This window comes from Medicago truncatula, chromosome 1, assembly GCF_003473485.1.
Source record: "Medicago truncatula cultivar Jemalong A17 chromosome 1, MtrunA17r5.0-ANR, whole genome shotgun sequence".
NCBI lineage: Eukaryota > Viridiplantae > Streptophyta > Magnoliopsida > Fabales > Fabaceae > Medicago > Medicago truncatula.
The window spans coordinates 7,092,837-7,119,145 of NC_053042.1; the positions used below are offsets into that span (position 1 = coordinate 7,092,837).

General features: G+C 31.5%; 4 protein-coding genes across 12 annotated transcripts; 2 read left to right on the forward strand and 2 right to left on the reverse strand.

Annotated features, from left to right (window-relative positions):
* Window positions 1-938: 938 nt before the first annotated feature.
* On the forward strand, window positions 939-2,112 carry LOC25482143 (protein RADIALIS-like 4). Its single transcript, XM_013610653.3, has 2 exons — window positions 939-1,284; window positions 1,843-2,112. The coding sequence occupies exons 1-2, from the start codon at window positions 1,028-1,030 to the stop codon at window positions 1,865-1,867; spliced, it is 282 nt and encodes a 93-aa protein (XP_013466107.1). The 5' UTR covers window positions 939-1,027; the 3' UTR covers window positions 1,868-2,112.
* A 3,315-nt stretch (window positions 2,113-5,427) lies between these two features.
* Window positions 5,428-11,211, forward strand: LOC25482144 (7-methyl-GTP pyrophosphatase). Of its 3 annotated transcripts, XM_024775397.2 has the most exons (10): window positions 5,428-5,609; window positions 5,680-5,751; window positions 5,835-5,909; window positions 6,816-6,899; window positions 7,598-7,678; window positions 8,162-8,231; window positions 8,366-8,457; window positions 9,628-9,669; window positions 9,798-9,878; window positions 10,830-11,211. In XM_024775397.2, the coding sequence occupies exons 1-10, from the start codon at window positions 5,583-5,585 to the stop codon at window positions 10,899-10,901; spliced, it is 696 nt and encodes a 231-aa protein (XP_024631165.1). In that variant the 5' UTR covers window positions 5,428-5,582; the 3' UTR covers window positions 10,902-11,211. The 3 variants fall into 3 exon arrangements, with proteins under 3 accessions (XP_024631165.1, XP_024631166.1, XP_013466108.1); XM_024775398.2 differs by lacking the exon at window positions 7,598-7,678; XM_013610654.3 differs by lacking the exon at window positions 6,816-6,899 and having other exon boundaries at window positions 5,431-5,609.
* A 579-nt stretch (window positions 11,212-11,790) lies between these two features.
* On the reverse strand, window positions 11,791-20,043 carry LOC25482146 (DEAD-box ATP-dependent RNA helicase 10). 7 transcript variants are annotated; one of them, XM_024775394.2, is made up of 19 exons: window positions 19,705-20,032; window positions 19,449-19,582; window positions 19,082-19,372; window positions 18,915-18,977; window positions 18,761-18,835; window positions 18,082-18,207; window positions 17,390-17,431; window positions 17,148-17,207; window positions 16,245-16,386; window positions 16,005-16,142; window positions 15,348-15,450; window positions 15,183-15,271; window positions 14,674-14,724; window positions 14,270-14,311; window positions 13,585-13,635; window positions 12,802-13,086; window positions 12,652-12,719; window positions 12,534-12,581; window positions 11,791-12,137 (listed from the first exon to the last, which is right to left on the reverse strand). In XM_024775394.2, exons 9-16 carry the CDS (start codon window positions 16,251-16,253, stop codon window positions 12,982-12,984), a joined length of 588 nt encoding a protein of 195 aa, XP_024631162.2. In that variant the 5' UTR covers window positions 16,254-16,386; window positions 17,148-17,207; window positions 17,390-17,431; window positions 18,082-18,207; window positions 18,761-18,835; window positions 18,915-18,977; window positions 19,082-19,372; window positions 19,449-19,582; window positions 19,705-20,032; the 3' UTR covers window positions 11,791-12,137; window positions 12,534-12,581; window positions 12,652-12,719; window positions 12,802-12,981. The 7 variants fall into 7 exon arrangements, with proteins under 7 accessions (XP_024631162.2, XP_024631161.2, XP_024631160.2 ...); XM_024775393.2 differs by lacking the exon at window positions 12,534-12,581; XM_024775392.2 differs by having other exon boundaries at window positions 12,652-13,086.
* A 1,821-nt stretch (window positions 20,044-21,864) lies between these two features.
* On the reverse strand, window positions 21,865-26,106 carry LOC25482148 (sugar transporter ERD6-like 6). Its single transcript, XM_013610659.3, has 17 exons — window positions 25,742-26,106; window positions 25,606-25,668; window positions 25,237-25,326; window positions 25,059-25,118; window positions 24,774-24,839; window positions 24,621-24,686; window positions 24,434-24,509; window positions 24,254-24,318; window positions 24,076-24,168; window positions 23,882-23,962; window positions 23,678-23,762; window positions 23,043-23,152; window positions 22,901-22,960; window positions 22,749-22,817; window positions 22,596-22,655; window positions 22,252-22,366; window positions 21,865-22,166 (listed from the first exon to the last, which is right to left on the reverse strand). Exons 1-17 carry the CDS (start codon window positions 25,937-25,939, stop codon window positions 22,054-22,056), a joined length of 1,470 nt encoding a protein of 489 aa, XP_013466113.1. The 5' UTR covers window positions 25,940-26,106; the 3' UTR covers window positions 21,865-22,053.
* Between the last annotated feature and the right edge of the window lie 203 nt (window positions 26,107-26,309).

Consider the following 26,309-nt stretch of genomic DNA (forward strand, 5'->3'; position numbering starts at 1 on the left):
GAGGTTGTTTTCATATATATATATATATATATATATATATATATATATAGGTTAAGATCATGTTATTTGTTTATTACACTTCGAATTATACGTCTTTTTATGTCAATTATTCTAGTGGTCGAAACTAACATTTTAAATGTGAAAAAGTGAGCTGTTTATAATTCGAACTCTGATCTCTATATATTTTCTCTATCAATTGAGTTAAGCTCAGGAGACAACTTATACTTGTTTATATACCAACAAAAGAAGCTGATACCTCTATTGAGTTTATTGTTTAATTTAAAGCAAATGATATCTCTGTTGTTCATAAAGGCTACATCCCTCTTATATATAGGACCATGTTCAAATTTTTCGCTGTCACTTTTACAAGAAACCTTTCAAATTTTCAATTGTTTTAATTATTTTTTTAGACGTACTCCTATTGATATTGTTTTTGCAACCTGCTGTAAATACTACTATGAAAACATAACTTTTATATTGAAAAGTTAACTTGTAAAATAATACCAATTGTCAACAAATTATTTTATTCAAGTGATTTGGTCATGTCAGCTCAATTATATTCGTAAGTTTATTTTTTGTTTTGTTAATTCATGATAGTCCAAAAGAAGACATGCATGTGAAGAGGAAAGAACGAGTGAAATTTACAAGATCCATAAACTTTATCGGTTTAGGGAAAGTCGGCTATAGAATCATGGGTCTATTAGGAGTATAATATTTCTAATTAAGTACAACATTTCTTAATGTTCAAGCATAGATTTAAACATTTAAACTAATAGTACAATATACAAACTCATATAAATGTTAAATTAATTACCTAAAAATGTTCCAAGATTTTTCAACAGTTTGTCCCACTATTATGCTCTGAAAGCAACAGCTAGCACTAGCAACAAGCACATTTTTCTATCCCTCCATTGGTATATAAAGGGTAGAGGCCAATGTCTAACTCTTCATTGGATCATTCACACAACACTAAATTTTCTTACCATCATTTTCTTATCTTATAAATTTATATATAAGTGTTGCTAGAATGTCCTCAAGTTCAGCTTGGACAACAAAGCAGAACAAAAGATTTGAGAATGCTTTGGCCATCTATGACAAGGACACCCCAGATAGGTGGCAGAAGCTAGCAAGGGCTGTTGGAGGGAAGACAGTTGAGGAAGTGAAAAGGCATTATGAGATGTTAGTTGAAGATTTGAAGCAAATTGAGGAAGGTCATGTTCCTTTGCCCAAATACAGAAATGCTGCAACAATTAAAGGTTACAATTACAGTGACGAAGAACAAAGGTAATTAATTTTTACTACTTAATCCTTAAAAAAATATTGTAGATAGATAAAATATAATAGTCATTGAAAACTCATAAAGAGATAGATGATGAGTCAGGGTTTGAAACCATGTCACTTTGTTCATCTTACTTAATCGTTATTTTGTCATTAGCAATCCCTTGCTTATGGTTCAATCTGACACTTAGATAAAATTAAATTAGCAATAAAAATTTAAAGAGAGATAATATGAAATATGAATCTATTTTTTCACTAAATTTAATTAGGAAAATTAAACGAGAATTTATAGTTTTGTATATCTAATTTGGTCTATAAATTTTTTTTTTTCTGTTAATAAAAATCTACATTATAATCTAGACTATAGTTTTATATCATTTATGTTCATTTTCTATGTTTCATCTACTCACACCACAAAGGTACAACAACCATTTCACACCCCATCAGGGACCATAAACTTATTCTTTTATACGTAATTTTTTTTTATTCCTTCTTGTTTTTAAATATGGAGAAGATTTTTATTGTGGCTGTGAGCTGAGTGAGTCTATTCTATTTGTAATGCAGGTTGAAATATCTAAGCCTTCAGTGAAGTATTGACAAAACGGATCCAAGAAAAAATGTGACATATTCGTATATCATGCATCTAGCTTGGTTCTATAAGAACAAAAAAACTAATCTAATATTGTTTTTTACTTTCTATATAATATGTACTCTATTGTCGATGAATCTGTGCTATATGGCTATATGTACTAAAATTTGTAAGTCAATTATTTCAAGGGCATGTCAATCACTTGATCATGATGATATACATGGTAAATCATGACCATTTGACTATAAGTTTATGTTAACTTCATTTTAATTTCTGATTTGGATGAATATAAATGATAACGACTTAAGTTTCAATCTTAGAGGATTTTCCAATCCAAGCTTCCAAGCCATGTTTATTTGCTAAAAGACAAAGGATGTGGATAATGCAATGCAAAATAATATAAGACACATAGAATCCAAATTCGGTTAGTCGTTGAATCAAGAGGGAGCAATGATAAAACATACTCACAATATATACAACATATATTTAACTAACAAGAATGAAGTGAAGTTTATCTAAAGTGAAGGAACATGTATGCTTTTACTCAGACCTCAAATCACCGACCATAACATGAATTCATCATTTTTGTCTTGAAAGTATGAAACCGTTAGATCTATAGAATAAAATTTATTAAATATTATTAACAAAAATCAGATGCACATAATCAATTGCTTTGTTTACAAAAGTCGGTCATAACATGCCCACAAACTTCTCTTTAATAAAAGAAAGACAATTATTTTAAGAATAAATTCAAGAGGGGTTAGAGGGTCTGTTTGGTAACACCTAAAAAAGAGCTTTTAGCTCTTAGCATATAGCTTATAAGTTCGTTTGACAAAAAAAATTCTATTTGATAACATTTTTTCACCATGAGCTTATAAGCTATTTTTCAGAAGCTATTCCAAGTAGCGTTTGAGCTTATAGCTTCTCACTTTTAATTCCAGTTTTACCCTTATTATTCTAACTAAATTCCATTTTTTACCCTTAATCATTTATTATATTATAAATTAAAATACATATGTTTTAAATATGAATGCTATTTTTTTTTTATGAATGAAAGATTCTTTTTTTTCTCAATAGAAAAATATATTTTTTTTACCGTTACGTTTAAGTTTTTTTTTTGTTACAATTGTTACGTTTTTTTTTGTGGGACTATTTCAATATTTAATGTCACATTTTTTTGCGAAATGACACGTTATTTTTGTGTGATATATCAGAATTAATTGAAGAGAATAAGAACAAGGACAATAATTTTTTCCAACAAAAAGGAATAAGAACGTTACATTTAACTTCACTATATATATATATTTGTACAAACTATATTTTATTTATTGTTACGTTTAAATTTTTTTACACTTTATATCTAATTTTTTTAGGCAAATGAAAATAAATATAAATTAACATTTAGGAATTAAAAATTAATTTAATAATAATATTAAATTAACAATTTTTAATTTTTAAATACTTTAAACATTAATTGATATAAACTTTATTATGAATTAAAAATGTCCTTTTATGTAATTTTACATCTATCAGCTAATTGAACCGCTACTTTTACCAAACACTTCAAGTAGCTTATCAGCTACTAGTCATTAGTTATAAACCATCAGCTATAAGTTATTAGCTATTAGTCATCAGCTATAAGCTATCAGCTAGCTTATCAGTCATCCGCTATTTTTACCAAAGAGAGTCGGAATATCTCCAACTAAATTCGCGCTTTTAAGTTTATTTTTGTAGGCCCACAAGTAGAGCTGTCAAAAATGGGCCGGGCTCATGGGTCGGCCCATTAGCCCATATTTTGAGTCGGGCCGGGCCTAAAAAACGAACAAAAAAATGCACTCAGGCTTTTTCGGCCCAAGTCCATTTGGCCCATACAAAAGTTGGACCGGGCCGGCCCATTAGCCCATATTTCATTTAATTTTTGTTAAAAAACAACATATTTTTTTTTTTTAAATTATCAACTAATTTAAAATTTATTAACAAAAAAATATTTAAATAAATAAACTTAATAAATATGGATGAATTTAGCTTACAGTTTTAAAATTTTAAAGTTTATAAATTATTAATTGAAAGAATAATCTAGAGTTTAATTATTATTCAATGTTAATGTAAAAATTATTTATATTTTTATGTCCATCCAATCATATTTTAGCAAAAAAATAATGGTGAGTAACTAATACATAAGAAAATACATAAAAAAAGTGAATAAATTTTAAAAATAAAACATAAACGGGTCAGACCGGGCTGGCCCATGGCCCACCCGGGCCAAACTCTATAATTCACGGCCCAATCATAAACGGGTAGGGTCGGGCCTCTCGGGCCCGAGCCGGGCTGGGCCGGGCCGACCCATTTGACAGTTCTACCCACAACTACCACATAAGTTTTAAGAACACTTACTCCAATGGTGAAACCGTGTTTGGTGGTATGGTTCTTAATGTATACTGCTACTTTGGAGGGAAAAATCTATTATAGTCACAAACATAAATGAATAGTGTTTGGACACATTCATTAATAGATTTTTTTTTTAATAATAAAAAAGAAATTGATAATAAAATGATTTATTATTTTGAGAAAAAAATATGTGTATGTGCCAAATAATATTCATTTATGTTTGTGTCCATACAAAAATGTCTCTGCTTTGAAGTCTTAATATTACATGACGCAACATCCTAACATAAAAACAACAATGATAAATATATATTACTAAATTTCGTATATTCATTTAACACCGAATTATCTCTCTTTCTTAAAATCGTCTTCGATCGTGTCTATACAAGCGTATGGTTATCAATGCAAATCAGGTTTAGAGTTATATCTAGTGATGAAAATTGTTTTAAATTTGATATTATGTGATGGAATAGAAATATAGTATTCTTTTATTGAATGTTAGTGTAAACTTAATCCACACTAGTTCGTTAAACTCTTATAATCACAATAAAAATCTATCATATTGTTGTGTGAAATATCTAATTAAGTTAAAATTTTCGCACCCCTGCATATACGATTACATGATAACCAACTTCAAATAATAATAAATATTGGTTGAGAGTAGTCATGACAACAAAACTCTTATATGTGGTTATCCGTTCGAACACACCTTGATTTGACGAGTTTTCCATTTTGCTTGACTTTGAGTTTTCCTCAATTTTAAAAACGGGTATGAGACACATACGGTGATATAAGTACTCACTATGGGATGAGGACGTGATTGGGATACCCAAACCTTTTAGTAACAGAGATGATATTTAATTTTTCACCCTTATTAGATATGAGTAAGTTAACAGATAAATATATCAAAGTCAGAGACGAAGATGTAAACAAAAAAGATAAAACTCGTTCTCATTTCGCCTTATTGTCATGCCTAATTGAAATATTTTTTAGCAAGACTATGCTTAAAGTTTTATAACTTGAGTTCATCTCCTTTAGAGGTGAACTGTTAATTTATTTTTAAAGAAAATAATTACTTTTAAAAAAATTCATCAGTTGAATATCCAATTTTTTTTTAATAATGACTTAACAAATTACTCTTTTATTAGCAGGAAAAAAAAAAATATCCTCTTTGATTCGATTTTTATTCCCAATACTTTATTTTGGAAACGAAGCAAAGGGTAAACAGTGTTGTTACTACGCAGAAGAAGACACATAACACAAGCACAAAGAAATTGGCGTTACCCATTGCACCTTTCTTTCAATTTGTTCCATTGAAATCAATCTCACAATGGAACCAGCAACTTCTTCTTACAGGGTAACACCACTTTCTTTCTTTCAATTTAGGGTGAAATTTTCCATAATCATTCAATTCGCGCTATTTGCAGATTATTTTGGGTTCTTCCTCCGTTGCACGCCGCAAGATTTTATCCCAAATGGGATACCAATTCACATTAATGGTACATTGATTTGATTGCTTCTATCCTATCCTATCCTATCCTATTATGCACCAAATTCATTCACATTTACTCTTTTGTTATAGACTGCTGATATTGATGAGAAGAGCATCCGAAAGGATACTCCAGAAGAGTTAGTTATGGCTCTAGCTGAAGCCAAGGTTTGGATTCCATCAAACTCAGTTAGATAAAATGTTTATATGGATTTAGAGTTAAAAGTCATTTGGGTCCTTGAATATCGTCCTGTTTTGTTTTAATAATTTATTTGTAGCTTATAGTGCAAATGTTTATCATTGCTTATGTATAAACTATTTCTATAGCAAAAGATAAAATAAAGTTAAGTTGTTTTTGTATAAGCTGTTTTCATAAGCTATCTTGGAATGGACAAAAAAAAAAAACACTATCTTGGAGAACTTATGAAAATAAACTAAATGTAGCGTAAAAGTTGTTTTCATAAGTTTTCCTAACAATCTCACAAAACTTATGTCGGCAGATAAGCTCAAATAATTCATATGTCAATGTATAGTCCTCAAATGTATCGAAGTAACAACAACATTCTCGAATTTGTCTTTTAACTAAACAATTTGGTCAGCATATGTGTTTTCTATTAGTTAGTTTAGTCTTTGAATGTGACTTTCATTTGTTAGTTTGGTCCATAAAATTACTAACAAAAGACACACTCAATGATGTTTTTGAGGTCTGTTTCATACATTTAGGGTCTATAATGACATCGCCTCACACATTTACGGATCAAAATGAATGTTTACTCATTTATTATATATAGAACTTTATTTTATGCTAACATTTCAATTATTAAACCACAGAACTGTGTAAGCCATTTTCTAATTGCAGAAGAACTTGTAAAGCAATCATAGTACTAGTGCTGTATGAGATCATATAACATATATTTTTTGTTGTAATTCTACTATAGAGTACAGATAGTGTAAAAGGATGTGTTATTCCATTTGCTTTGGTGCTTTCCCTGTCTTGTTTCCCTTTCTTCTCAATGGAAGGGTGTGTCTATAGATTAACTGTCCCTCTAATTTTGGATGTGAATTGTGCGTCAGGCTGATGCCATTATATCCAAACTTCAAACTACCGATAATCAAGAGAGGGTTGATGAACCAACACTTTTAATTGCTGCTGATACAGTATGTCATTGCGTTTCCTTTTCTTGGCATTTATGCCCCTTAGTTAAGTGTTGCTGGTCACTAGGTTGGTTGTCACAAGGGCCATTTACTAATTGAGGATATACAAGCGTTCATATTCTTTTATGAGGATGTAGTGTGGTAGTGTACTCCAGTTTGAACATTATAGACCTGGCTTCTTCAGCCATTTTTAAGAAAGAACAAAGAGGTGTGATCCTTTGCAAAGTACAGACTATTGATCAAATTCTGTCTTGGTAACCTGCTATAAACACTTTGGTTCTTATCTTCTACCATCTCCTTTTTTGTTTTCATGCATATATATGAGGGAACTGCCAAATATCAGGACAGGACAGTATACCTAAGTTGTCATCTTTCAAACACTTTGAATTTTTAATGAATATTGCATGACTTTATTGAAAATTGAATGTAAAAATGGAAGCCATACTCGTATAATCTAATACCTAGCCGCTCATTATAAAAACATTGAAGAGCAAGACCTACATAAGAAGTTCTTCGGTCTCAAGTTGCTCATAGTTTTTCACTGTTGCATTAGTGGTGTTTTCCTTTTTACTGCCCAAAACAGATCCCTGGTGGTGTCATGTTGTTATTTTATTCATGATTTATAAAATGATATTGTTCTTTTTTAGTGCTGCAGCTAATAATCTGATACTTACTTCTCTGCTCCTAATTTTTTTGCTTAGGCAGAAGCCATCTTACAAAGGCTCCCTGTTGATGACTACTTAAAGGATGCCGAGCCAACTTTATTAATCACTTCTGACCAAGTATACTTCATATTCTTATGATTTTTTTTTTTCTACTTTGCCATTTTACGTCCTCTTTTGCACAAGCAACAACATTTTTGAGAATTTTTTCTGTTGAAAGAAAAATTAGAAAAAGTTCAGTACTGCTGCCACTAAAGTAGTCTTAGCTCACTTGCTTCCTAACACTCTTTTTCCCTCCCTCTTACTCTTGCTTTTTGTGGGCTGTCAGTAGTGAAGTTTTTTCTTCATGGAGTCTAATTGTCTTGTGTTTTTTAATAACCTAAATATGTCCAGTGTTTAAACAAACTGATTCTTTGTGTTGTGGAGGCCTGGATGACTTCCATTCTTAATGCCTAAGCTCGCATGCTTGCGTGCCTGCTATCCTAATAAATAAATGGCCTTATGGTGACAACCAAGACTAGTTTGTGGCAGAAAATGTCAAAAATTTTTGTCAACATTTACTATTGGGCTTTTGTCTTACATTTATTTCCAAATGATTTTGAGGTGGTGGTCTATGAAGGTGTGATTAGGGAAAAGCCATCTAGCAAACAAGAAGCTCGCCAATTCTTGAAAGGTCTGCTTAATGTTTTATTTCAATCATTTATCATCTAAGTAATTTCCTCTCTCTTCTTCAGTGATTATGCTGTGAAGTGTGCGCTTCCAACCACCTCCTATATTCATATCTAATGGCTTTTTGCTCAATTTTAGATTATTCTGGAAAGCAAGCAGCAACTGTGGGATCTGTATTAGTTACTAATCTCAAAACAGGATTGAGAAAAGGAGACTCCGATCGTGTGGAGGTATTATTTGCTCCTACCTTGTTTATTCTTGGGTGATTATTATTGTTCAGTCTGTCTCTTATTTAGAAAATCTGATTTTTAAATATAAATAACATAATATTACTAATTTATAATTTTTTTTACTTAACTACTACTTTTACTATTATTCATAAAGATTCCCTACTCTTGTGATAAAATGGTGATGTTAGAATTGGTTCTAACTTTTTTTTTTGAGATTAGAATTGGTTATAACTTTTGTTATTTCAATATAAAGATATATCCATTTTCAAATAACTTGTTGCAAATGATCATATCCTTTGATGGGATGGAAGCTGACTTTTTACCTCTCATACTTGTATCATCTACATTACATTTCTAATGAATGCGTGAGGAGCTATGCTCTTCATCTCAATCCTTTCTTTGTGATAAATAGTTGCAAACAATGTGTACAGGAACTATATCATAAACTAAGAAGAAATATTGAATTTATTTTTTGAGTGAATCCTAGTCTCGCACCAATTGGGTCCAGAGCAAGGATAGTTCAGATCAGAATTACATGAAATGGAAGAAAACCCAAGATTTACCAGAGATCTGGACTCTCCCGGATGAATGGATACATAAATACCTGCTCTTTCACCTTACTCACCGCATATTTCCCTCCCCCCCCCCTAACTACTCTAACAACTGTCCAGTAGTTAGTTACTCTGTTACATTGACATCAGGGGTTTTAATCCGCTGTTGTTCCCCTTCTTACAGCGAGAGGGACTAATTCAAAGTTCAAATTGGGGACTTGTGGAACTTCGGTTTTTTTTGTTCTTGGCTTAGGGATATTCATGGGCCACATATAAATAATTGAAAACACGAAAATTTACAGGAATGATAAACACTCAAGACCTACAGAGAATGATAAACACTCACTCACACTTGCTCATTTCTCATGGACTTGGTTACTTCAACTATTGGCTAGATTCCCTTCATGTAGTGGAGGGGATGTGGCTTCTACCAAAAAGGATGATGGATGTAAAAAATTCACCTTTTAAATATTGTGAATATTAGTTTATCTCATCTTTTAAATAGTCTTTATTTAATGCTTTCGAAAATTTGAACTAGTACTGTCTAATTTAGGAATTTTCAGTTCAAATACACAGACATCTGTTGTGGAAATTGATTTCGTGTTGTGATGTTTTACAGATCCATTTCAATGAAATACCTGATGAAGTCATTGAGAAGCTGGTATGTGTTGTTTCAATTAATTGATTGTTTGATGGAAGTTTCCTGTACTGTGCTTTTAATACGAACTCTCTTTTTTAGTTGCTGAGTAAAGTACCTGAAATGTTTGTTATCCCTTTCTTCTTGTTTAGGTTGATGAGGGGACCACTCTCTATGTTGCTGGAGGGCTGATAATAGAGCATCCTTTAATATTTCCATATGTCAAAGAAGTGGTTAGTTGACTCATCTTTCGTACTCGGAAATGTTGGTACATCTTAATTATAGACACATAGGAAGCAGATTGCCTTGGTCCTTATTAAATTTTAATTGGAGTTTTAGTCCCTCATATTTTAGTTGTATACAAAAAGGGTCCTTAACGTTAAAACTATGCTGACAGGGAACTTGCCATATAATTTAAGGAGTCAAGTTCCTAAACTCAGATTTGAGGACATGTCTTTTTTTCATCTTAGGACCCAATATGAGGTGTTTAAGCAATTTTTTTTTTTTTGAGGAAGGTGTTTAAGCAATTAGTAGGGTGTCTAAGTATTATGAATATTCCTTTATTACTCAGACACCCTACTAATTACTTAAAGACCTTCTAACATTGGGTCCTAACATATTGGCATTTTAATTGACTCATTTGCCACATGGATGCCACGTCGAATTTAATAGGGGCCAAAATTTAGAAGGTTTAAATATAGAGACCAAATACATATCTAACCCTGGTTTAGTTTATAGATGTTGTCATCCAGTATCTGGTATAATGAATCAATGAAATGGCAGTTTTCTGCTAATCACCACTTTGAATTATTAATTTTAAAAATAATATTATACACTAAAGTTTTGCTGGCTAGAGATGATGGTTGGAGCGAAAGACTGCATCTATATACCATGGCTAGTTTAGCTTGGGATTTCTTTAGCACTCAAACTGAACCAAAGCCATTTTTCATATCTGATAATATGGGAAGCTTGCACTTTGCATGTTGATTATCCTCAAATTTTAGTGAAACTTTTGGGTTTTCCTAAACTAATATCAAGTCGTTTGTGTCAATATGCCGATGGCCTGCACAAGTTTAGTGCAAGTAATATTGTTAATTGCTTTTCTGCTAGGATAAGATTGCTCTTATTTTACTTCCTAGTTTCAGAAGACAGTAAATGATTTTTATGTGGTGGTATATTTACAGGTAGGCACAACTGATAGTGTGATGGGGCTTCCCAAAGACTTGACTGAGAAACTCTTAAAGGCAGTCTTGTAGTTTGCGTGATCGTTTTCAGCCTTGTGGGACTGCTAAGTAATAATATTGCTTAATTTGTGAGTCGCGTGACTTTTGCTTGCTCTCAAGATCTCTATTAATCTCGTCTCTTCTGGTAACAGTTAGGTTTCTGCTGGGATGTGCAGGCAGTTGTGTTATGTCTGGATTTTTTACTGTCCGTTCTGATTAAGTTGATGTATAATGTATTTGTCTATAATGTTGTATCGTGACTTATGCTGACCGATATCTAAGACACGGGATAAGTAATCAATTTTTGCTAATAGATATTTAAAGATAAAGAAATGCTAACCGATATCTAAGACACTGGATAAGTATAAGTAGTCAAATATACTTGAATTGCATTGAAAATTGCGCCGTCAGTGTTTTAGAAATCTAAAGTGTTTTTTTCAACTTAAAACTTCTTTCTTAACCAGACCAACTAACATACCCTTAAGGATATTAAAGATCAAAATTATTCATTGTGTATAAAATATGAAATCTGAAATTCTATGTATTATCTGAGTATTTGCAAAATGAATCTGTTATAATGAAGGAAAAAACCTTGTTAACTTTCTATTATTAGACTTCAAAAAGATGATGTGCTTCTTAGATATAAAATAATTAAAACAAAATAATTCAATTATTTGTAAAAGGAAAAGCCTCTAGAATTATGTATACTAAAGCTTTCAATATATACGTGTTTTCAATATAGAAAGTAAAATACTGGTTGTGTTTGTTCTAGGATCATGTAGCTTTGCCCTTTTTAATAGTTGTTTGTGTTCAGTTGACAATGAGACAGGTATTGGTTGTGAAGAATGAAAAGAAAAAATTAATTTCATCAGACAGTTATTGTATCTACACAATTTTACTTATAAAATCCGACCAACTTCAATGACTCTGAAATCAGAACTAGTAATATTCACATAGATTATTAGAGACACACACTATCAGATAACTTTTCATAGTTTACCAAGTTTCAACATTAAACCAAGAAGATATCTTTGAGTGCAATGAGGAAAGTGGGATAAAGTCGAAAGAGAGTCATCTACCTTTCTCTATGACTTTCTAATTAACCAATGGCAGTCATCACTGTCCTAAATTTTGCTTGGGTAGGTCTTTTGAAACGGTAATTAGAAAAAGTTTTGATGTTTTATACAGAGCATATTTAAGTGACTATGAAATAACTACAATAAAAGTTCCTTCACATAAAGAGAATGTGCAATACATTGAAGCTGGATCCTGCCAACAAACAACAAAACAAAACAAAAAATGCACATCAACAACCAAATGATGAAACAGAATTAGAAACAGCAAGAATAAACATCACGAAGTAATTCCAGATAACTAAAAACTAGTACAAATATAACAGCAAAAGAATCATGTAATTTGATTGCAAGAAATGTCAATATTTAGGATAAGCTTAGATGTGCTAAATTTGATGCCAAGTCCTAGTATGTTGCTTATTCCAGACACCCTTTTAGAAAATTGGAGATACAAGAGTGCAAAATTATAGTCAAATACCAATGCTAATTCTAACTTTTGCACAACTATCCATACATGTAAATCAGAACAAAGCACAAAATATAGAATCAATCAAGAGGCAAAGTGGATTCAAATTAGGAACCCAAAACATACCAAAAATCAATTTTTAAGTCTTCAAAATCACTTTCGCCTCTCCCAAAACTGAATCCAAACATACATTAAGCAAACTTAGCACAATATGATTGTAAACAGTCTTCAAATCAAATCATACCTCATCAATCATCATTTCTAATGCCTAAGCATCCTCCTCCTTTAGCTTGCTCTCTTCCTCTTGAAACCCTAAAAATGTCTGTATATAAATTCTTGCTTTGATTTTGTAATCTATCAGCAATGACCTGACATAAGAAATTTTGAAGCTCACTGAAGCCGAGGTGATAAACCGCTATGACAAGTTCTTTGAGTTACTCATCTGTAAAATCCTCGGCGTCGATCTTCTGATTGGCTTGGAGTTCTTTCAAGAGCTTAATGGCAGTCTTCAGGGCATCGCTTCCCACATTGGAAAGTTTCAATTCTGTTTCGGATGCTGCAAGGCCATACTTTGTCAGAATCTGCAGCGCAAGACTCGCTCAACATTGTGAGCAACTCCATCATTTGTTTCGATACCATCAGCTGAACTTTCAGAGTTTTCGGTTGCCGAGATAATTTCCTGAGTTTTTGGAGCAAATTAGAACAAAATTATCAAAAATCTAAACAGCACCAAATTGTGAACGAGAAAATAAAAGATAAACATCCTAAAATCTGCAGATATATATACAAGTCAGAGCTAACTAGAATTAAATAATCAAAAATCTAAAAAAGCACAAAAATAGTGTATCAAAAGCCAACATAGTGACCATCCATTCATAAATATCACTGTAGTATAACATCTTTGACAAACTCACCAAAACACATTAACCAAGTTCAACTCACTATAGGGAAAAGAATAATAATACATTGATTTCGTTTGAAGCATGCCAGTAAAAAACATGTGTTAAAAACATTGCTTGACATATCAAAGAATTTTCCCCTCAACAAAGGTAGAATGAAATAGCCTTCAAACAGCCTCTTTCGGTTAAGAATCCAATAGTAAGAAATTCAATTGCAATTGATAGCTAACCCACATACTTGAGATACACACATTTTTTAGACAAGGGAGAAGATTAACCTTCTGTTGCTGCTTCAGTTTCTCCAACACTTCGGGAGATATATAAAACACCTACGTGGAATAAAAAATTATGAATAATATCAGTCTGCATACGGACAAAATACAGATCTTTCCCATGAAAGACACTTAAAATAATACAGTTCCCTCCAGATGAAATAATATGTGACACTACAGCCCATTTTAATGTATATAAACCAACTGGTGAGCAAATCACCTAAAGCCATTTTTTTCTTTTTCAGAATTGTCAATGTATCATCCAGAAAATCTCACTTGAACACCATATTATTTTATTTTATTTTATTTTGGGTGTGGAGTTGGTTGGGTTGCACAACTAGTTTGAGCTGAGGATTAGAGTTGGAGGCCCCGGGTACAAACCCGTGTAAAGGAGAAAGATTCTAACAACCAATTACTAACATTGGCATTTTAAACGAAATAGAAAATTAAGACTTCAAAAGATTAAATAAATTTCAAATTATCTGCTTTGGGATTTCACCCAAAACCATCATTTCATTTTCTACATCCCCAAATTGAGTTTAAAAACTATTTGCGATTTATTTATACTAATTAAAATTGCCCCTATTTGTGAGCTGTATTTTCCTAATAGTCTGTAAGAAGGCACTAAAACCAACTAAAGAAAGAGTAAGAAATAATATTACTAAACACTTTGTAAACATTATGGTTTTACCTTCCCATGATTACTTGAAAACGCACTTTCGATCTTACGGACCTGAAATCATAAGAGTGCAATTTTCCCTATTATTACAACTGTAAATTTAAAGATAAATAAACTACATAATCAAGCATCTGTGGTATATAAGATAAGATGTGCATAGAAGATGTATTATTATAACAAAATATAAGATATAGTATATAAAATGTATTATTATGACTAAATATAAGATATTTAACCTAGAATAATATGATTAACTACTTTTTAAAAAATATGAAGCATAAACTACCAACCAGAATTTATGTTTATTGGAGTTTGACGAAATAAAGAGAAACGAAAATATATTATATAATCAGAGAGAAAAATGTCTATAAGTGAATATGAAAGTAAAAGATTGATTGATTTAGTCAGTGTAGTACATCCTCCTCTCCTAAATATCCTCCACTCCTCCAACCACTATTGTTCATTTCCTACACAAATAAAATACAACCAGTAAGTATTTAGAAAAGTAGTAACTAAGCTAAGTCAAATGAGAATAGAGCAATTTCAAATCATTCATAATTTAATATAATCACAGTTCATGCATCTTTTAATACATTCATTTCTATCTAGTTATCGGAAACAAGGTCATCTCAAACATTGGGTTGTTGGGGGGGGGGGGGGTATGTCAACTGGTGAAAGAAAAGATTTATGAAATATATGTGTATGTGTGTATAACACTCAAATTGTGACATGTAACAGTTGATAGCTTCATCCACTGGGACATTGATATTTTATGAACTTCGATAGTATATAACTACTACTTTCATATTCTGGGGTCTGTGTTGCGGCAACAATATGCGCTAACTCAACATTTCTATTTAAAAAGAAATAGACGGAAAGACCAAAAGAAGCCTAAAGCATAACTAGGCTTGATGCATAAACTTACCTCATCCGCTAACCTTTTGGCCACACTAACACGGTTACTGAAACGAAGTACTTCCTCAATTTGTGCCTGATACACGGGTAGCTTCTTCCCTTGAAAAAGATAATACTTGTATCAATTATTTACTAAGAAATTATTGTTCTTTAAAACAGCAAAGCAACTCCTCACCTATATGTGTCTCTATCATTTCAAACCATCTCGCCTCATTTGGGCTCACAAAGGAAATGGCAACTCCAGTAGGAGCAGCCTGTCCCACATGGTGCATATAATCCTGTAGTTCACAAGGTCAGGAATTCGTTCCATGATTTCTGGATTTGGGTTATTTAGATGTATTGTCTATAAATAGCCATGAGTAACAATCAGATTCCTTACCATTACATGAAGCCAACTGTGAACTTCTAATTAATTAATTAATCTTAATGTAGTTTAATTATATTACATTTTATTAAGCTTTATATACTAAATTATATTTGGTATAACATATTGTATATTAATTCATACAAAGAAACATAGTCAAGTATAATTAAACTAAAACATGGATTTATTGAATGAATCTAAAACATGGATTTTTGCTTATATTTGTGACCGGAGGAAGTATGTTTTACTCCCTTCGTCCCAAATTGTATGACATTTTGGGCATTTCACACGTATTAAGAAATGTAATTAATATTGTATGGAAAAGAGATATTAAGAATTGTTTTACAATATTGTCCTTAATAAATGATATATAATTTACGACATACAATTTGGGACGGAGGGAGTATTATTATTAATATAATAAAACATGTCAACAAAAGTTTAAAAGCATTGTATAGCACATCTTACTCTGGGGTCGTCGGGTATGTCGTAGTTAATCACCGTATCTACTGCTGGAATATCTAGTCCCCTGCTAGCTAAGTCATTACAAAGAAGAATTTTGCAGTTCCCAGACTTGAACGCATTCAAGGCTTCAAGTCTCTTTGCCTATAAAAAAACGTAATTATATTATGAATTACGCATATTTCTTGTTAGCAGTTTAAAACAAATTACAATTACAATAAAGGATCTGCAGTGCGGTACAATTACCTGACTCATAAAACCATTGATTAGGATGATTTTGAAACCAGAATAGAGTCAAAGCCAGACGAAGCAATAAATCATAAGCCCAAGTGAATACTAATGATGTTTTACCAGCCATTTGAGAGAGAGTGTGCGCAAGGTAGCAATCCTATGCAAGAAGCATGCAATTGATGAACAAGATCAGTGCAAGCATAAATAATAATAGTTTCCGGTTCATAACCCAAAACTAATGGAAAAAAAATAAAATTGATTTGCTTGTTTTCACTCGAAATGGACAATTTGTTAGAAGCGTTCAATATAAACATTCTTGTATATCCTGAGTGCTTTCTCTTGTGTATCAAATACCATAACCCATAATCTTAATCGGTATTAAATAAATAAAATACTTCTAGAATGCTAAATCTGTTGTATTTGTGCTATAAATTCATGATTGTATTGTATATGTCTGGTCTAACACAAAGCAAGCAACATATATTTTCTTATTATTCCAACTTATGAGATTTATACATCTACATAGAACCAAATAACCTAAACCAAAGTGAACCACTTTTTAAGTCATGTTCTGTTATACTACTTTTAACCTACATCAAACATAACTTTTTCTAATTTGTTCTCTTCTAACATGTGTATCAAGAGCCACCAGTGACCAATCCATTCACTTTAGGGAAAAGAATAATACTAGAAAGATGTCATTTGAAGCAGGGCAGTAAAACATGTGTGAAAAACATTGAATATGAGTGGCTTGACATTTCAAAGAATTTTCCCCTCAACAAGGGTAGTATGAAATAGCCTATAAACAGCCTCTGTTCGGTTAAGAATCCGATAGTAAATAAATTCAACTTGCAATTGATAGATAGCTAGCCCACATACTTGAGATACAATATTTTTAGGACAAGGGAGAGGATAAACCTTATCTTTTGCTGGCATATGGCATTGCTGCTGCTCAGGATATTCAATAGATTCGTCAATCTATACAGAATAAAAAAAGTGTGGATAAATCAGTGTACATACGAGTAAAATACAGCTCCTTCCCATGAAAGATGTTTAAAATTATACTTCTCTCCATATTAAATAATATGTAAACCAACTAAAGTGTAACAAATATTAATCTTTCAGGGTACATAAACTATTTGTAAACATTACGGTTGTACCTTCACAGGATTCCTTAAAAACACACTTTGGATCATATCGACCTGAAATCACAACAGTGCAATTTTCCTATTATTACAACTGTAAATCTGAAGATAAATAAATTACACAATCAAGCATATATAGTATATAAGCAGTGCATCGAAAATGTATCATTATAACAAAATACAAGAAACTCGACCAAGAATAATATGATTAAATACTTCATTAAATATATTTAAAAGTTTATAAAATATATAAAGTATAAACCACCAACCATAATTGATGTTTATTGGAGTTTGACGAAATAAAAGACAAACAAAAAGAAATTATGGAATCGAAAGGAAAATGATAACTATGTATGTCCGTAAAGTGAATACGAAAGAAAAATATGTCGGTGGAGTGCACAAAAATTTGGAGACTGAGAGTTTGAGAGCCTATATCAGATTTGGTTGTAATAGAACGATAGGTTTACTCAGAAAATAGTAACAAGAATGGTTATAACTAACTATACAGCTACGTGTGTGTACTATACAAAAAAAGCTTTCCGAAAGGGCCTGTATTTATAAATAATGGATGTGATATCTCTAAAGATATAAATAAAAAGGTTTTATTGAAATATTAAGATATAATATCTGGTTAAAGCTAAGGGAAAAAAGGGTTAGCAAAACATGTTAAATTAAGTGCACTGTAGTTAATATACCTATATGTTTACCTTGTCTGTCTTTGAATCTGAAAAAAGAAATGTTGTCCGGTTACGAGGAATCTTTCCTAAAATAAACTCAAGTTGTCTATCAATGTGCTTATAATTCGATTCCAGCAGGTGTGCCTCATCTAAGACCTGGTCCAAATACAAATACAGACAGGGGACATGTGAACGTAAAATATACGAAACAAGGACATATGGAATGGTAGAAAACAAAATATATTAAATATTTCATTTTGTAAAGTTAGAAACAGGTCCAAACAAACATCTATAGAAACAAAACACCCCTAACACCTATATGACCACTGCAAAGTTTCTTTGATATAAACATAACTGCGTAATCATGTAAGATATAACTAGACCAATGGAGAAACATGCATGTTTCAATTGCAACAATAGCTCAATTGGTGTGGGTTAAAAAAAAAACTTTTTCAAGCTCTCAAACCAATTCATAAGTTGGACTACGTGAACGGTAATTTATCATCCTTGAGAGTTCTAAAAATATTGAATTAATAAAGATTACTATTGAAAGATTACTAGAAAAACACTCAACCAAGAGTAAATGATTGTAGAGGGCAGGGGACATGCATTTAATGATGCAGAAAATACTATCAACAACACAGATGAACGTGAAATTTGGTTTGCACTACTACTGAATCAAATAACATAACAGATGAATAATTGATACCAGGTATTTTAATTTACGAAGAGAAAATGCTGGGGTGTCTTTGAGGTGTTTGACGAGTTTTCCAGGAGTCGCAACCTTGAAGAGTAAGAAATGAATTAGGAGTGGTAAATTGAAATAGATAAAGTTTCAAGAGTAACGTAACAACACTACTTACAATGATATGAGGTTGCTGTAAAATCTTGTTGGTTTGATATTCCATGTCGGAGGTCGAAACAAGCTATAGAAAAAGGCAATTTCAGTAACCAGCCAGCAGCAGCATATGATTGAAAGAAAAAGAAAAGAAGAGAAAAAGAAAGAAAGAAAGAAAGAAAAAAAACTCACGACAGCAAACTTGACGCCAAAGTGTTGACCTAGGGCCTCAAAGTAGCGAGCAATTTCAAAAGCAAAGTTCCTAGTTGGTTTGTTTGGTTAAGATAAATATGATTAGTGATGAGATAAATGATTATGTATGTATCTAAGAAGTGAAGTGAAATACGTAACTTGAGGAAGAGATGACACAAGCAAAGAATGGATTTAGATTGGGTCCGGCATTTAACAGAGCCTGGAAAATAGGAAGAACAAAAGCTCCGGTCTTACCGGAACGTGGTGGAGAAATGGCATACACATCTTTTCCTGTAGAAATTGAATTCATATTAATATTAATTAATAACTCAATAAATTTGAGATTACATTTAACTAACCAACCAACCTTCTAGAGCAAGGGGGATGACTTGTGCTTGAATCTTTAGCGGATCATACCAATCGAGTTGTTTTTCACAAACTTCAACCAATTGAAGAGATAAGCCCAAATCCGTAAATGATTTCATTTCTTCTAACCTAACCCTATGAATATTGGGGGCAAAAAATTAAATTAAATTAAATTAAAGCAATTCATCAATCAAATAACTAATACATTAACATGCATGAATATTAAAAACTGCGGAAGGAAAATCCAACGAACATACCAACTACTGTTCCGTTTTCTGGGCAGAGCGAGCGAGAGACTTCGTAGTGTTTTAGGATGGAAAGATTGAGTTTTCACATGACTGCGCAAAGTTTATGAGAAATATTAATTCCTCGTCCCCTTAAATTAATTATTTGTTTCCTTTTTTGTTTAATCACAGATCAGAGAATTGAAAGAGGGTGATGGAAAGGTAGATTGAACGATGAATCACACAATTGATGAAAATCATAGACATGGCCATAGGTGGTCGAGTTCTGATATTATGTAGTGAGAGGAACCCAACTTTGCATGCAAAATAAATTATGTAGGTTAACAGGTGATTGTTTTTTCAAAATCAAAGAGAGGTCAATGAAATTTTCTCAATTATATAAGTTATCTTTATGTAAACTCAGTTTACATAGCCTCTCTGTAACCAAAAAAAAAAAAAAACTCAGTTTAGATGAGTTAAAATTGAGTTTACATACACCAAGTAAACTCAATTTATATAGTGTCATGAGTTAAGTAAACTCAGTTTACATACACTACGTAAACTGAGTTTACATATATATAATTTATGTAAACTGAGTTTACATATACTATGTAAACTAAGTTTACATAAGTTAAATAAACCAACCTAAATTGAGTTTACACAAACTGAGTTTACTTAGTTCATATAAAGTGAGTTTACGTGTATGTTATTTCTTTTTAAAATATGTACGTAAACTAAATTCACGTGAGACCTATGTAAACTAAATTACGTTACCCTTCTACATAAACTTAAATCAAATAAATCGACATTGGCATGCAAACGTGAAATTAACAAAACTATAAACATCCACGGTAAAATTAACAACATCGAATAAATCATAGGGCCGATAAATAGAAACTCGAAGAAATTTATGAAATTCACTCGTATGAATCGAGTACTTATCAATGGAATAGATGTTGATTCAATTGATGATTTTTGTAGGTATTGATTGCATATCCATGGTGGTTTGTGGGTGAAAAAGGGGTGAGGGTTCAAAATGATAATGAAAGAATGGTTTTTAGAAATTTACATGAAGAGGGCAATTTTGGTATTATTGTAAGATTTTAAATAAATTTAGGTGTAACTAGAATTATATGGGGTGAGACTAGAAAGAGTCTTTTATCAATCATCAACGTCGATCAGAGCCTTTTTCAACATATATTTGACCTGATTTTGTGTATCTTAATAGTTTCTTTAGCACATCTTGTATTATTGGGACTCCTTGTTTGTGGTAATATATATTCTATTTTGGCTTGTTAAAAAAAAAAATATGGACGTAAGTTGATATATATTTCATTTTGGCTTGTTAAAAAAATGTAAGTTGATAAGTGATGTCGTTAACTTCCTTCAAAAATAAAAGTGATGTCATCAACTATGCAAAGCATATTATCGAAAATCCAAGTATAAATTACGCTTTTTTATTTACAGTAAGAATAAAAAAAAATTGACAAAACAGTAAGAATAAATTAATTACTGAAAATCAAATCACGACATATTGATAATTGTGTGTTCAACTTTTATTCGAAAAAAACACATAATTGTGTGTTCTAAGTATAAATTAATGTTCGTGACACACCAACACCAAAAAAATAAAGTTCCCAATTGAAATATCTGAACTATCCTTGGATTTAATTTCTCTTTCATATTTATTTTTATGATTGAATTTACTATAGGTTTCATCGGTCTTTCAATCTCTATCAAATGTATAATCAAACAATAGAAATAATTAAAGGAAATGTTTTATGTATAATCAAATAATTCCTTCAAAAAAAAATGTATAATCAATTAATAGAAATAATTAAAAGAAAGGTTACATGATAGCGCAAGAACTCATCCTTCTAAGACATTGATGTACTCTCTTAGATTTGTACACAAAAACTTTTACGACACCTAATATTAAGTGGTGGATTTCTTGGACAATCTTTATCGATTTTACAAGGAAGGCTAAAATAAAAAGTTTTTGAATCATATACTATTATGACAAGAAACGTAGAAATAAATAAAATCAGAACATAAACAAACTTTAGAGTTTCAGCCATAAATTTGGTCATCATAATAATTGAATATTATTTAACTAACTTTTCATGACTTTTTTCTTAAAAAATTATTACCTTTTTAACCTTTTAAAATTCATAATAACCACTACTACTCTAATTGAAATTCATAATAACCGCACTCTTCCATTAATCATGACAAAAAAGTAAGATATATAACAACTATACTTATTTGGTTTTCATATTTAACAAGCCAAAAGAACATAAAAAGGAATTGAATCAATGAGGAAAAATTTTCAAGGTGCATACAAGAGCAAGCACTAGTTGAAGTGCTGCTAGAAAGGAAACTTCATCTGAAAAATTGTTGGATTTCTTCAAGAGTTTTTCCCTTTGTCTCAGGGACCCAAATAGCAACAAATCCTACTGTGAAAGCACATACAACTGTATATATAGTGAAGGTTCCTGATAAGAACAAAAGAAGCTTCTGGTTAGCAACAAATAACAAAGATATTTCGAGAAAAATATAACTCGGACAATGCACACAAACCTCCAGAACTCCAATCCAAGAGCAAATTTGCTGTCAATGTAATCAACCACGAAAAGAACCAATTGGCAAGTGTTGCAAAACTTCCGGCAAGGCCTTTGATGTTAATCGGAAGAATCTGTTTTGCAATATATTCAACACATCAGCTGTCATACTTGAAACACAAGCTATCTATGCTCCATTTGAGAAGCGTTTGAGTTTAATAACCGGACACCGACATTATAAACAAATCTAAATTTTATATAGATGTCCGATTACACTTCAATATCTTGGCACATTATAATATACAAGAGGGGTTCTTAAAAAATATATTGTCGTGCATATCATTATCGAAGCATATACGGTACCTCAGACATTATAATCCATGGCATAGCTCCCATTCCCAAAGAGAATGCAATAACCATGACCTGAAAGAAATTGGAAGTTTATAATTATTAGATATATGTTTGCTACCAAAAACATCATTTGTGTAATAAATTTGCATTTGTATATGTACATACCACAACTCCGGCCACCGATAAGAGGCTCAATATCCCATATAAAGAAGAATCTGCTGATATATAATAATCCTGAGAACAAATTCAACACAATATATTATCCATCTAAAAAACCGAAAACATAAAGAATTTGCTGATATACAATCCTGTGATACCTTCAAGTAGAATGAGATCGACACAACCAAAAGACTTAAAGTCATTGCTGATGAAGAAACCTGCAATAGGAGATTTTGATTAATCTCTTCCGAACAAATAGTAATGTGAAATTAAATATGATAGAAAAAGTTTAAGACTCACAATAAGTAGGAGCCGACGACCGGATTTGTCTGCCAACCACAAAGTTAAAGTGGTGGCAAGAACCTGAACAGCACCAACTCCAAATGTAGCTACGTCACTCGAACTAATTCCTGTTTCATAAGTAATAAATTTATAAGAATAAATCATAATTGGTCCTATATTTCAGATAGTTAAAGTTATAATACCATGCAATTGTTGGTTTCATCAATCTGTTTTTAGTAAATTTTGATTCATCTATCCTCTAATTCTAACATATGGTTTATGACAGAAAATAAATTGTATATTGAGTTCATATAAACTTATTAACAAGCCCTTTTTGAAAAAGAAGAAAAAAAACATTAGAAGTTAATGACTATGAGTTTCTTAATCAATAGCTTGCAGTACAAGTTTTAATTTGTTTATGAATCTAAACTTTTTCAGAAGCTCTCTCATTTAGTTTATCCATAAAAAAAATTATAAGCTTATAATGACTTTTATGAGTTAAGAACCTAAAAGTGATTTTAATTGAGAAGCTCTCACTAGAAGCTAATCCAAATTGGGCTTATTCAAATCAGTGAACATTTATAAGGACTTTTATCTAATATTGCTCCTATCACATGACTTGAGAATAATTATAACAAATCAGTATAACGTACCAGCATTTTGAAAGATGGTACTGGAATAAAAAAGAACACCATTTATCCCAGAAAGCTGTTGCAAAACAAGCAGGCCAATTCCGATCTACAGAGTAGACAAGTCCGAGTTAGTATAAGCTAGTTAGGCTCTTATGGTCATTTTTATAAAATCCAACTTTATAAGATATATGGATTGAGACTAATGCTTCTATAAAAGTAATATACCATTAATGGAAGCCAATATCTTCTTTGCTTGAGTTCTGAAAATCGAACGGTAGTTCTTCTATTTGCCGATGCAACAGCGGTCTGAATGAAATGACTCTCGTTGATACACATTGAATGGTAATAAAAATTTATATATTATGAAATATGACTACATCAAAGGACATGCAATGCAAAAATGAATGTGAAATTGTCACCTTAATTTCATTAACTTCAACCGAAATATCAGTTTCAAAACCTCTGAGCACTTGCAAGGAATTTTCAAATTCTTCTGTCATGCCCATTTTTGCCTGTATTCATAAAATGAAGTTAAATTTTTATCACATTACATTTAATCTTCAATAACAATTGAGAATACTGATTCACAAAGCTTACTAGCCATCTTGGAGACTCAGGAATGAAGAATAAACCAGGTATTAATAATGTGCAGGGTATAATTCCTGCATGAGTAGGACACAAAGTGGCTTAATTTAACTTTTCTCACATATCATTTAGTAAACTTTATGTAGTAATGCTGAAATAACATAATGCAATCTTATTGTATAGTTCTATTACCTAAAATTGCAAGGAATCTCCATTCAACAAAAAGTCCTAGCAGATAAGCCAGCATAATTCCAAGGGTGACAGAAAGCTATGCAGAAAACAAAAATTTTAAATAAAGCTCACTAATCTAGGAAGTGATAATTTATTCAAATGTAGCACCAAAATAGAAATTTAACTCTAATTGATGGTATTTACCAACCTGGTTAACCGAAACCAGACTTCCCCTCAAGTTTTGAGGTGATATCTCAGCTATATACACTGGCACCTGTATGAATTAATTCGAAAACTCAATTATTGTCTACTCATATAAATTGATCACACACTAGCAAAAGTGAAAACGATTGGAAATTACCGTGTAAGATATTATTCCGACGCCAAATCCTTCCAACAACCTTCCCATATAGAGAAAAGAAGAATCCTGAAAGATGCAAATATTGTTATGTTATTAATTGAAGTAACACTAATAGTCGTTTTATCACCATAGGGATTTGAACTCGGTCCCTTGAGGTTATAAGGTCAAACACTTACTACTGAGTTGACATCTCCGTGTACAAATGCAAAACATGTTATGAATACCAAACTCAGGAAAATAAGAACTTAAGGAAATTGAGAAAAAATCAAAATGATTCAAACTTACATTTGCAAATGAGATCATCAACCAACCAATAATATTGGGAATGGATGCAATCATCAAAGACTGCAATTTTAGATAACAATGAATTTGGTAATCAGTCTTAGCCTTAAAAAATCTAAGTAAAGGAAAAATACATATTTACATATACAATGTAATACAAGAAAAGAAGAAAAGGGGTTACCCCTTTGCGCCCCATATACTCAGCAATTTGACCACTGGCTATTGCTCCAACCATAGCACCCACATTGGACAAAGAACCAAACAAAGAGAACTAGCCAATAAAAACAAATGAGGCTATGGAAAAAAAATATTGAAAATCAAGGAAATGGAATCATATCAACTAGACATGTAATTGTGAGAACATTAGTTGAATTAGTTTATATAATGTAAAACTTAGTGTAAAAATTCCAATCCATGTTAAATCTACTTTTTGTCTCATAAAGTCAAACCTTAGTGCAAAAAAGTATATAATTTTAATGAAATCATCTTTGACAATGTCAACAAAATCATCACTTTTCTCATTTATGATCATCATATATAATTGTCATACCTCAGAAACTGAGAGGCCAAGATCAGTGATGATAGCTGATTGTGTAGGTGAAGTATAACCTGCCTGCAATAAATGATCATAGTAATTCATACATACATACATATAGTAATGAAAAAAAGATATATTTGATACATACTGTAAAACCAAACTGAATAGGACCCAAAGCAACAATGAGAACACAAGCAATGACAGAGATGGAAGAGTCACGAATGGCTTGAGTTGACCCAAACAAACTTGATTGTTTTCTTTCATTGATTTTGAACCAACTTCCTGTGTGTAGAAATGGCTTCTTAAGATCCCTTCCTTCTTCATTCTCATTCCTCAAACTACTCATGCTTGATTCCTAGCTACCTTGGAATTTTCTTCTATCTATGATAATTTGTTAACACAAATTATGAAGACGACCAGAGAGAGAGAGAGAGAGAGAGAGAGAGAGAGAGAGAGAGAGAGAGAGAGAGTGTGTGACATGTAATATCATATGATATGCTTATTATATGGTTTGGTCTTACAGCTATTGCTTATAAGAAAAGTACAAAAAAATATTAATACAATTTATATACACACACACACACACACACTTAGATATGGTTACTTAACTTAATCAAAAAAAGATATGCTTACTTAACGTGGCTACACATATCATATTAGTTCATCGTTATCCATTTTCTGATAATTTCATAGAGCAATTTCCTTAAATGAATAAA

What these genes read in the sequence shown, in the direction of transcription:
- LOC25482143 (XM_013610653.3), top strand. Translation starts at nt 1,028, where the DNA reads ATGTCCTCAAGTTCAGCTTGGACAACAAAGCAGAACAAAAGATTTGAG. An exon ending in TACAGTGACGAAGAACAAAG is followed by an intron (nt 1,285 to 1,842) that starts GTAATTAATTTT and finishes TTTGTAATGCAG; the next exon opens with GTTGAAATATCTAAGCCTTC.
- LOC25482144 (XM_024775397.2), top strand. Translation starts at nt 5,583, where the DNA reads ATGGAACCAGCAACTTCTTCTTACAGG. An exon ending in TGGCTCTAGCTGAAGCCAAG is followed by an intron (nt 5,910 to 6,815) that starts GTTTGGATTCCA and finishes ATTGTGCGTCAG; the next exon opens with GCTGATGCCATTATATCCAA. An exon ending in TTCCATATGTCAAAGAAGTG is followed by an intron (nt 9,879 to 10,829) that starts GTTAGTTGACTC and finishes GTATATTTACAG; the next exon opens with GTAGGCACAACTGATAGTGT.
- LOC25482146 (XM_039833076.1), bottom strand. Translation starts at nt 19,566, where the DNA reads ATGAAATCATTTACGGATTTGGGCTTATCTCTTCAATTGGTTGAAGTT. An exon ending in CATCCCCCTTGCTCTAGAAG is followed by an intron (nt 19,373 to 19,448) that starts GTTGGTTGGTTA and finishes CAATTTCTACAG; the next exon opens with GAAAAGATGTGTATGCCATT. An exon ending in ATATGCCAGCAAAAGATAAG is followed by an intron (nt 16,387 to 17,147) that starts GTTTATCCTCTC and finishes CTTCTTGCATAG; the next exon opens with GATTGCTACCTTGCGCACAC.
- LOC25482148 (XM_013610659.3), bottom strand. Translation starts at nt 25,939, where the DNA reads ATGAGTAGTTTGAGGAATGAGAATGAAGAAGGAAGGGATCTTAAGAAG. An exon ending in GTCGTCGGCTCCTACTTATT is followed by an intron (nt 22,961 to 23,042) that starts GTGAGTCTTAAA and finishes CTCCTATTGCAG; the next exon opens with GTTTCTTCATCAGCAATGAC. An exon ending in TATCGGTGGCCGGAGTTGTG is followed by an intron (nt 22,656 to 22,748) that starts GTATGTACATAT and finishes AATTTCTTTCAG; the next exon opens with GTCATGGTTATTGCATTCTC.